Source organism: Rosa rugosa, chromosome 1, assembly GCF_958449725.1.
Source record: "Rosa rugosa chromosome 1, drRosRugo1.1, whole genome shotgun sequence".
Lineage (NCBI taxonomy): Eukaryota > Viridiplantae > Streptophyta > Magnoliopsida > Rosales > Rosaceae > Rosa > Rosa rugosa.
In genome coordinates, this window is record NC_084820.1 from 18,997,633 (window position 1) to 19,009,818 (window position 12,186).

The following is a 12,186-nucleotide window of genomic DNA, read 5'->3' on the forward strand; positions in this document are numbered from 1 at the left end:
TTGAAGCATAATTTGCCACATATACCACGATTTTAGATTCAATATACAAAGTCTAGTATTGTAGGAACCGATATATTTACTTCCATTAACATCAGTGTGTAAGGAAAAAAAACGATGTTAATAATCTATTGCACATCGTTTCTATTCAAAAAACGATGTCTGGTACTCAGAAATATATCGTTATTGACAAACAATCGATGTCTGTGTATTGAAGGTATTATCGATTTTCATTTTGGAACTGACGCCTGGTACTCAGTAATATATCATTTTTGACAAAAAATCGATGTCTGTATATTTTAGTAACATCGATTTTCATTTTGGAACTGATGTCTGGTACTCAGTCATATATCATTTTCGACAAAAAATCGATGTCTGTATATTTTAGTAACATCGATTTTCATTTTGAAACTGATGTATCTGTATTACTGGACATCAGTTTTTATGGTTAAAACTGATTTCAACTTTATATCTAGACATCATACAAGAAAGTACGCCCGCGCGATGCTGCGGGTTTAGGCGATAAGAGTAGTAATCACAATCTTAGAATGTTTGCCGAATATGCTATCGTTTTACATATCATAAAAGCTGGTTCACAAACTTTTTCACTAACTCTTACAAACTTGAGACTATTCCAGCCTACATGCATAAGAGAAGACAATTGGTAAGGAAACTGATGAGGTACATTCATTGGTTTAAAATGGTACTAACTTTGGAAGTAAGTTGTCCTTTCGCATCTCTGCTAGGACCACATTTCTCATTGATGAAATTTACAAAAATTTTTAAGTCTCAGCCTCCACCATACTCTTCACCATCCTTGTTGCCCTTTGGAAAAAAGAAATTCAATATCTGATATCAACTCACTCCATACCTGCACAGGACTTGCATTAGGCCATGTATTTATCCCTCTATTATGGGATCAACTTCACTGCAATTTGACAGAGAAGCACGTCAATTAATGAAACTGGAAAAGACATTAGTATTAACATCATTAGCTTGATATCCACATACGTAACATGGTCAGTTTCCTAATGTCTGAAACTTGAGGATCCTGACCCTACTTCTTGATAGTTCTAAATCAGAAGATACTAAAATGAGAATAAAGTTGAACTAAAAAACAAAGGGTACCTGATAAGGGTGCATGCATTAGTTATATTTCTCTCTCTAATTCTTCCATTATCAAATCTATACATTCCTCAATTTCTGCCTTACAGATCACCAACCCCTTCCACATTGCAAGTTGAATTAGATGCAAGAGAATACTTCTGTGTGGCTGAAAATTCCAGCAAGACCAACCTATATATAATCTCCTCCATTTTGGCTGCAAGGGACGAATATGCCACAGCCAACAATTCCATAGTCAAAGCTTTGTTTTCTTTTCTTCTTTCACGTTTGCTCTTCACTTCGTGAAAAGTATCTACACAACTGCAAAGTTCAAAAATCAATGATCAATTCATGAAAAAACAAACATAACAAAAATCAATCACTGTATATCACTATAAATACAATCTTCCAATTACAAAAACACCTCCAATTTACTGTAAAGTTTGTAGGCTAATTCTAATCTAACAAAAACAACGAAAACCAACCATAAACTCAGAAAATACTTGATCACCACTCCAAACCATTTGACCACAAACCTGAAAATGCACAACAAAAGAAAACAAAAGTGTAAGACCTACTCAGAAATCAAACTGATCCATAGCCCAAAAAAAAAAAAAAATGTAAGATCTACCCAGAAATCAAATCCAAATTTAAACCCAAATGCTAAACAAATCCTGATTTGATTCAGTCCCCAATTCCATAGAGATTCCTTTCCTACCTTTTCATAGCATAGGCAACATCCATGGAATGACCTACTACCTAGCTGAGCAATAGAAAAGACCTTTGTAGACTAAAACCCTAAAACAATATTCTCTTTAGTATATATACACAATGCTAACCTTAGAGCAGAATCCTTAAACTCCCAAACTTCTACCTCTACCCCTAACTTCTTGAATATACACAACTTTCGAGTCCCAACTACACAAAAACAACAAATCAGGTTTTCAATAACTAAAAACAAATAAAAAGAAGAAGAAAACAGTAACAACTATAATCAATGAATAAATAAAATATGATAATGAAACTATAATTTTCGGTCAATTGATTGCTACAAATATTTTAAAGAACAAAATTCATATTTAATTTTAATAAAAACGGACCTGTTATACAAAACTGCAGCCTTAGACGACAACACAGTCTAGAACTTTAGCCTCTTTCGTCCTAACTTGACGGTTACTGAGCTGAACCTTCACTCTAACCACTATAACAATCTTTTAGTTTCCAAAGAGAATTTATCCTGATAGTATTGACCTGCAAAAACTAAGAGCATCATTAAGGCCAAGTAGTCTGTGTATCAAGTAATCCATTGTACTATCAAAAATTGCTTAACATTATTATGTTTCATTCTAAAAAAAAAAAACAAAAAAGAACAAAAAAACAAAAAAAAAAATCAAATCATAAATGTCATTAAAAAAGGAGATGAAATCAGAAGCATGTGATGTAGTTAAATTACAATTTAACTATAGATTTCTTTTAATGATGTCCATACATGTTTTTGTGCATTCAATATGCAGATAGATGAAGGGAAAGTGCTATAAGCTATTAAGCTTTACAGGTTAACAATTTTGAGTCTCACCTAATCAATTATGTTTTTATTGAAGTGAACTAAGATTCTAGCTTTTCTGTTTCTTTATCTCTGTAATTTTTTATTAAGCACACAAAAGGAGGAAGAGTCAACAAAACAACAATGTTCAGAAGTATAGTCTGATCATGTCTAATCTCATAAACCCAACATCCATAACCGATACAATATACAAAACAACAACAAAGATGAATAAAACTAACAACCAAACCTCTTTTCCTTGCTTCCACTTCAAACCTCTCCTCCTTCAATATGCACAGCCTGCAAATTAAAAACAGAAAACAAAAGTAAAAACCAGATTCAACCTATAAACAATTCAATTAAAAATTTCAAACTAAAAACCTAGAAATACAACAATCACTTAGATTGCAGTCCATCACTATACCCAAAATTGCAGCCAATGTCAAGACAGTCCTTGCCTTCAAATCACTCCTTCTTGAAAACCTTCAATCTAGGATCTTCCTCTGCAGATTGACAGCCAACATGTGCAAGAACTAAAATCAAACACAATCAACAGGCACCAGCTCAAAATACCACAGCTTTAAGCCAGTCAAAGACAAACCCAACTCAAATACACAAGAATTAAACAAAAAAGACTGAACTTTAGATCAAAACCGGACAGGAAATCAGTATTGGTGGTCACCAAGAGAAGAGAGAGAGAGGACCTACGAGACTAAACGTTGGAGAACTAGCTAGAGCTGGCTCAAGTTGGAGAATGACAAGCTCAGGTCCGCTGATAAGCTCGAGGTCAGATCGGATCTCAAGCTCGAGGTCTGGAGAACGAGATCGGGGACTCGGGGTCAGAGAGCGAGGCAGGGGAACATGGGGTCAGAGACCGAGGTCGGGGACTCGGGGTCAGGTCGGAGGCGGCTCCAGTCGGCTTAGGTCGAAGAGGGACTTGGAGCACGTCAGGCTGGAGAAGGAGGTCGGGGACTCAACGCAGGTCAGCTTGGAGAACGATGAGGTCGACAAGGTGAATGAGCTGCTGAAGTCATTAGCTAGGGTTTGAAAGTTTTAGAGAAGGCGGAAAAAAATACGAAGTGTGGGGGGAATGAAATAATTGGTCCCCGCGGTTCTCAAACTTTAAAACTTAGTCCCTCTGTATTTTTAAAAAAATTTCGAACGAAACTTTTCTCATCGTTTAAGTTGGTGACTGATGTCCATAATAACAATAGAAATCGGTTTTTTCACAAACTGATGTTAACACGGTTTTTAACATCAAGTGCAATCCTGACCGATTTAATAGTGGCGATGTCTAATGACATTATTCTAGTAGTGATCAGATTTATTGATTAGTGGAAAAATCCACACAAACTTTGTACAATCAAAAATGAATGTCACACATTATCTATAACCTTCTATAGATGGACTTGGTGCAGGTCCCCATACATCAGAATGTATTTTGTGAAAAGGCACAGAAGAGTGAGACCCTGACTCAGGAATAGACAGTATATGCATCTTGCCTTCTAAACAAAATGAACAAATATGACTAGAAACTGAACTAGGTGGCTTTATTTGAGATCTAGAGAGCATCTTGGCCATCACAGGTTGAGAAGGATGGCCTAAACGCTGATGCCAAACAGGAAAAGATGCAGATGATCCAACCAAAGCAGTGTGAGACAGTTGATTTATTGCTAAAAGTTGTGTTGTCTTGAAGAGAAACAATCCTTCTTCACTGCTCTTTCCTTGATAGAGAATTGTTTTTGTTACCTTGTCCTGCACAGCAATATTACTCTCATAAAGAGTTATGAAGCACCTGTTATCTCTGCATAGAAAATGATAACAAATTCATGGCTAGACTAGGAACATGGAGAACTTGATTTAATTTTAAAACATGATCTACACCTTTAATGTAGTAAGCACCAGTATGAGCCACATTCAAACTTGCTTCATTCTCAATAGTGATCTTGTTGTCTGCAGCATATGGTTGAGCTATGGTCAAGTTTCTCAAATCAGAAGTCATGTGGTGAGTAGCACCAGAATCTCCTATCCATACTTCAGTGTTGCTTGAAGAATCAGCTATACCAGAAGTTGAAGCTCCATGACTTGGATGAAAACCACCAGGAAAATGAGATGTGGAAGCATCATTTGACACTAAGTATCCCCCATGAGACTGCTGAAAAACTCCACTATGGCTTCCATTATTCTGTGCAACCAATGCAGCAAGAGATGCAGGTGGTTCAGATCCTTGATAAGCAAAGTTAGTCCTGTGAGAACAGTTCAAAGCAACATGACCCTTTAGACCACAAATCTGGCAAGTAGGGATAGACAATGATGGATGACCAGCAGGAACATCAGCTCTATAGAAGCAGTTAGCAGCAGTATGGCCTTTCTTTGAACATATTTGGCATTTAGGAGATGGTCCACTGTTGTGATTTGAAGGCTTAGCTTGAGTGCCTTGCTGAGGTTTGTAATCAGGATTCTGATAGCATGTGCTAGTGAGATGCCCATGTTTTCCACAAATTTGACATTTGTGGACCTTGAAGCATGTATCCACAGTATGTCCCCTTTTTCCACACACTTGACACTACTCAACACCAGCTCCACTGTTTCTTCCATCCTTTACTTTCCCATCAGTTCTATTATTTCAGGTACTGTTCTCTAGCCCTGCATTCCTTGATTCTTCTCCATGAGCTATCATGGTACTCATGGTAGAGTTAAGTGAGAAACTTCCTTCAATGCGTCTTTCTGCTGCTAGCAACTGTGATCTTAAATCACGAAGTGTGATATGTGTTTCTCTGCTCTCAATAACTGTTCTTACAATAGAGTATTCCTGAGGAAGACCATTTAAGATCACAATGATAATATCCTCTTCTGGAACACTTACTCCAACAAACAAAAGTTGATCACAAGCATTCTTAACTTTCTGCAGATACCTTTCAATGGACTCACCACCTTTCCTCATAGTTTGTAATTCAGTCTTAAGTTGCATGATGCTCACTCTTGAGGCAGCAGAAAAACGTTCTTGAAGAGCAAGCCAAGCCTGTCTCGATGTTTTGCAACCAATGATCACATCTACAATATCCTCATCCAAAGTAGCCATAAGCAAACTCATGAGAGCCATGTCTGTTTGTTTCCAAGCTTTATAAGCAGCAGTTTCTTCACTAGTAACTTGTCCTTCAGTAGTAAGCACATAGCGAGGAGGAGTTATCTCTGTACCATCATAATAACCAAAGAGTCCATTTCCAGCAAGAGTTGACTGAAACTGGAAGCTCTACTTGATAAAGTTTCTTTCACCAAGTCGAATGGTAATGACACTCAATAACGAGTGTACATCAGCATGAGTAAGTCCAGAGGTTCTTTGAGATGCCATAACCATGTATATACTTTCAGGAAACTCACTTTTTTTCAAAGAAAATTACGAATAGTGATTAGCACAATAATCTTCTCCAAACAGTATCAAGATTTCTCCAAACAAGCAACCTATTCTTGTACGATGCTCGATTTTCTCTCAATTTTCATCATAACGGTGCTCAGAGTTTGTTCATACTGGTCAAAGATCAACACTTCACAAGCTAATTTTACTCAAATCTTCACTTTTATCTTACTCTAATTTTGTTTTTCACATCTAACCACAATGCACAGCTCAATCGATATAATTTTGCTCAAGAAAAGGTGTTTGCTCCAGTAAACAGCTAGTTCATATTTTCTAGCTCAAGAATATAGCTCAAAGTACACAGATCTGACAAATTGAGAGGCAAGAACAAATGCGATTCACCTGAATATTCAATCGAACACTTGAGATGCTAAGACTTAAGCCTTCACGAAGCACTGTACTTGATCCAAGCCCCGAAGACGATCAAAGACTCCAATTGTTGCAAGAACAACCAAAACAACTAGATCTGAGAGCAAGAACTGAATAGAGTACATTCTTTCTCAATTAAGAGATGCGGAAGCAAGGTTCAGAGGTCCAGGATCTATGGATGCTCTGATACCATGCATGATAGCCATGGCAGTATAGATGAATTAGGGTTTCGTAGAGAGGAAGAAGAAGAAGAAGAGAATACTTGAGAGAAAATATCACTAACAAATTTTGTTAATTTGTTAAAGCATACATCCTAACCAGGCAGAGAGATAGCCCCCGCTATTTATACATCACGGTCTACCTTGATGACTAGCTAACTAACCATGCTAATTAACCCAGCTAATTAATCAATATTCCAGCTAACTAATTGGAGCGAGAATTAACAACTAACTAGCTAATTGGTAAGCTGCAACGTGTTCACAAGCTTCAGGATTCTGTTACGTCTATCACTTAAACAGTTGCTTCAAGAATAAATGAGACTCGATCATGTTGGCTACATTGCTGACATTGATGCTTTTTTGCTGTGGTATTGTGGGTTGACAGCGTCAGCTTTCAATAGTGATGAGGTCTTGGCCCACACCTCTTGTGGTGTTAACGGTGGTGGTGCACATCCTCTTGGAGTTGGATAGTAGGAGTTCCATGGTTCTCGGCAGCGCCTCTATTGACAGCGACTATAAGTTCTAGATGGTGGTGATGGTTAGGGTTCCTTTTTGGGTCTCAGATTGGTTGTGGACTAGCTTATTACCAAATGTGCTTTTGATATTGGGCATACAATTTTTTATTTAATTATTGCATCCCATGTAGGGAAGCACTCATCCCTTACTAGCAAAAAATCAACAATTAGGGTGTTGAGTGTTGCCATGCGCGAAAGGCTCTACTGGATAGGCTAGATGAGGATATTTATTCATATTTTTTATGTAGTCATAGATTTTTTTAGTTTGCTCTACAATCTATTAATTTTCTATATTTATGACCGGCCATGCATATGTAAGCATAGTAATATATGTGGGGAACTTATTTCTATAGGCCACTATGTCAGGTCTTTTTGTAATGTTATCGCATTATTAATAAAAAATTTGTTTATATTAATTTTTTTTTCCTTATACATATAATTTTTTTCTTCTTCTTCTTTTGTTTGTGGCGGAAAGAGGGTTTATCAATCTTCAAGAAGAAGAACATACTTGTACTTACATGTTCCGTTTAGCATGAAGACACGCACACATACAAACACTGAACAAACTTTTTTATTGTTTTCGACAAAACATACATAAATTAAATTAGAAGTCGGTTTCATTAAATTCGAAGTCTGAAGTTCTTGAATTGCATGAAATTGCTAAGCTCAAGTGCAGTATGTTGAAATCAAAAATACATGCAAGAGATTGCAATATGATATAAAGCATAAAGTAAAAACTCCCTTTGAAAGATCATCCACAAAAGATTTGAAGTCTTTTGGAAGTCGGTTTTAGCCCATTTGCAACTTGACAGTGTTCTAGTTTGGGCTGAAACTATGGGCCTTTCAAATAGGAATACCTAGTTCTATGACTATTTATATGATGTCATTCCTCATGTAAGCTGGTAGCTTTGAACAAAAGGAACGCTATGGTTTCTAAAAATGTGGGAGAGAGATGGAGAAAAGAGAACTTATATACTTTTTCAAATTATAGGTTCATAGGTTGTTTGATTCTCATTTTGGGTCGGATGTGATGTAATTGATAACCGGTCAGTTTCCTTAGTTAATGATCGATAATTAGCTTTTAGTATGTGAGAAACATTTCTTAATTTTATTGTCTCTTCACCACATGTGCATGCAATGATTTAAACTAAACTTTTAATACACTCAAAAACATCAAAATATACAGTAACTCATCTTATTTTTGTTCGTGTATTTTTCTAAGTAAACTTTGAATGCCAATAATAGATTGAAGACTTGTAAACATCTAAATTTACAATATATCCATACACAGTTGGACACATTTATATCGTTTAACCTCTTGGGTTGGTTCAGATTTCAAAAGGCTAATGTAGCCATCAACCTTCCTTTTTTGACAAAATATGTACCCCAAAAGTGGAAATGTCCGTGGATGACCTATCAAAGGTTGACAGGTGTTTACAAGGAAATCAAAGTTGTACATCAAGTCAAATTTGTTGTGCTAAAAAATGATGATTTCATGGATCTTTGTAAAGGAGGTTTTGGATGCTTTCACTTTCACCCTGATAATTATTTCTCTCATGCAATATATATAGTCAAAATGCCAGATAAAATAGATGGAATTAGTACTCCAAATCCCACATAAAAAATTGGAATCCAGCAAATATTGTCCTGTTTTCTTCTATCTTTAGGGTTTAGAACCTAGGGTTACGATCATTCTAAAAAGAAAGTCACTCACAGCAGTATCGCAAGAGACATAATGCCAGTAGCTGAGCTAGCTAGCTAGTACCCATTACTCTTTCCTAAGTTGGGAATTGAAGATAACTCATTGACAGCTTAATACTAAGTTACTAACACATACAAGAATATCATATCCTTCTATCATCCCTTGTTTGTTTTGATGTATTTGTTTTTTCAATAGTCAATTAATTGAGTCTTCTGCATATCTATAATTATAAGAATACCAACCAATATATAATTAGACCCATTTTGGGTCAAAAGTCCAACAAAGTTCTTGGAACTCGGTAGGAGAAAGCTAATGAAATTTTCAATGGCATTAATTCAAGGAACACGTATATAGGTATGACTCTGACCATTATCTATGTGTGCACACAGGCACAGCAGCATTCGAGTACCAAGCACAATTCTTGTTGCCAAGAAAAGGACAGCTCCAAAAACGCCGTCCACTTTGGTCGGTCGGTCTTGGGTTGGTTCGATCATAAGGATAATAGCTTCTGCATATATAATCTCCTTCAAATTGAGCCGATATGTATTATCGTCGTCATTATTCAAATCAAAGATTTCCTTTTTAGAACTGCACATATATAGAATACCGCTCTTTCTTTGTACATAAATACTTAATTTGTTCAAGGAAATAGTAATTTAGTAAATACTTAATGAGTATAGCTAGGTTAAACATATTGGATTCTCGACGAGGGTAGTGAATTTGAATATTGGTGAGAGCTAGCCGGCCTCCAGAGTAGAAGCTGAAGATTAAACTTGGGGTCTGCTCTTATGTCCAAACTTGGTGATGGTTACATCTAATTTATCTATTATCTTGTGGTTGCGAAATATAAAAATATAGTAAGCTATCTTCAATTTATTGGATAATATTATGAATTATGTAAGTTGATCCTCTTCCGCCCACTTCAATTTTCTGAGGTGTGCGTATCAGATAGTTTACATCAACAAGTCAATATAAATTGGCATTGCTTGATTTAGCCTTAGGTGGTGCCCACCGAGTGTTAATTATTTTCTTAATACAAATTAACTTCACATCTGAATCCTGATGATCATCAGATGATCTAATCCTTCCCACCAGACAAAATAAGTACCATCTAAGCGAGAAGACATGACATTCTTAATAATAACTCTAGTGTAATCTAAACGAAAAAATTGTTACATATCTTTGGAGGTTTGTTATTAATAAATTGATGGTGGTTTGAAGTTTAAGACAGCTGCAAGATTGTATCTAGAAGCTAGACAACAAACTAGCAAGATCACACAATAGGTTGTCGCCAAGTTAAGCAATAATTGGTATTATCATATAATTTTAATTTCAGGGTGGACCATTAATTGATGTGCCTTCAACTGCACTTAAAATCAGATTAAGTTTGTGAAGAATATATGAATATGACACTTCAATATTAATTATAACAAATTGTCTTGGTTATTTGTAAGTTTAAAAATAAAATGGTATTATAAATAAAACTGCTTTTTTTTTTTGGTCAAATAAATAAAACTGCTTAGTCATGTAGAACAGAAAAATGAAGTTCTTTTACAATAGGGAAAATCATCCAAACAGTGTCTGAACTTTTCCGGACTATTAACTTTCATACATGTGTTTTGAAAAAAATCAAAATGGTACCTAACAATTTAAGCCCGACTCAATTTCCGTACCTAGCAACAGTAAAAATGTTAACTCCGTTAACTTTTGAGGGGTAAATCTGGTACTTTATGTACCTTCCCCATTTTTGCCACCACCGCCAGCCCCGCCTCCTAGATCACCGGAGCCGGGCGGAACCGCTCCCAAGCTATGAAGCTAACATGCTGCTCCACGAGCCATTTCACTTCGCCCAAATCAAGAATCATAGGTCCCCCATTCTAACTCGCCATTCGGGTCTCAACCAAGGGCATCAAATCTTTCATGTTCTGAATCCGCCTGAATATCTCTTTCATCACAGCCTTGGGCTCCCAATCGCCGACTAATACCGGATTCCTCTTCTTGCTCGGCTCGACTTGGTTTTGTCCCAGTTGTCCCCTGCAGCCTGGGATTGAGACTCCCCAACACACTTAACCACAGCGACTCTGATTAATCAACTCTGATTACCCAGCTGCAAATCTAGTCATCTTCTAAGCTCTCTGAACTAGACCTTCTTCTAGCTACCATTGTTGGAAGGGAAGCGATCGAGGCTTCACATTGCGAATCAAGAAGAAAGACAAATGGCAGGAAGATTGAGCAAAGACGAGCTCGTCTGGGACAACGGCACGCCGTTTCACGAACCTTGTATCGATCGCATCGCCGACACCGTCGGAAAGTACGAAGCTTTGGCTTGGCTTACTGGAAGTCTGAGCTGCTTCGTTGGGCTGGGCTTGTTAGCCGTGTGGAACGACAAGGCATCCAAAATTCTGTTTGCCCCAAAAGTGTACCCATATGAGAATCTACGAGTGGAGCTCGGCGGAGAACCATAGAGGGGAATTGGGCTTCTTCTAATGTGTGCTAATTCTTATTTCAGATGTGTTTTTGTGCATTTTCCATGTTTGATATGGCTCTAAATAATGTTCTGTACCCCAAAACTGTGAACATTGTATGTTTTGGATGATACCATCTTGGAAAAATTTGCCAGTCTGATTTCATTTGAATCACTTTCTCTGATTTTTATGCATTGTTTCATACCAAAAAAAGAAAAGAAAAAGGAATAAGCGTGAAGTTGCAAAGAGATAGGAGAGATGAATACTGAAAAGATGAAAATATCCTTGAAAAATTAACGGGGTTAACGTTTTTACTGTTGCTAGGTACTGAAATTGGGTCGGGCTTAAATCGTCAGGTACCATTTTGATTTTTTTCAAAACATAGGTATGAAAGTTAATAGTCCAGAAAAGTTCAGACACTATTTGGATGATTTTTCCTTTACAATACTATCGATGAAGTTTCAAGTTCAAATCTCCTCTCATGCAAGAAAAGAAAATTATGTATTTTAATTGGCAGGTGGTGTATTCGATTAAATGTTACTTGATGTAGACGTTGTTAATGTTAAAATTTTTGAGTTTGAGTTCTATACCTAAATTTTTACCGTAAGCCAATCATAATTTCAAATTCTTTTGTTCGTGTAGATGTTTAGGGTTTTGATGATTGAATAATCATGTCATCTGAATTGCACTATGCTAAATTAGAAAAACCTAAAGAGTTAACAGAACACTAAAGTAAGGAGTAGATTGAAACTTTGAGCGGAACAAAATGTGATTTGCTAGTTTTTTGGTCGATCAACAAATTTCAATCCATGATGTAAATGAAGTGAATGTTAAAGCGATAAATATCCAACATCTTAA

At 36.5% G+C, this 12,186-nt stretch overlaps 1 protein-coding gene across 1 annotated transcript; it reads right to left on the reverse strand.

The window, feature by feature from the left end:
- Window positions 1–1,142: 1,142 nt before the first annotated feature.
- On the reverse strand, window positions 1,143–3,060 carry LOC133719366 (uncharacterized). The gene is made up of 5 exons (XM_062145842.1): window positions 3,026–3,060; window positions 2,895–2,944; window positions 1,941–2,052; window positions 1,587–1,637; window positions 1,143–1,422 (listed from the first exon to the last, which is right to left on the reverse strand). The coding sequence occupies exons 1-5, from the start codon at window positions 3,058–3,060 to the stop codon at window positions 1,206–1,208; spliced, it is 465 nt and encodes a 154-aa protein (XP_062001826.1). The 3' UTR covers window positions 1,143–1,205.
- Window positions 3,061–12,186: the final 9,126 nt, after the last annotated feature.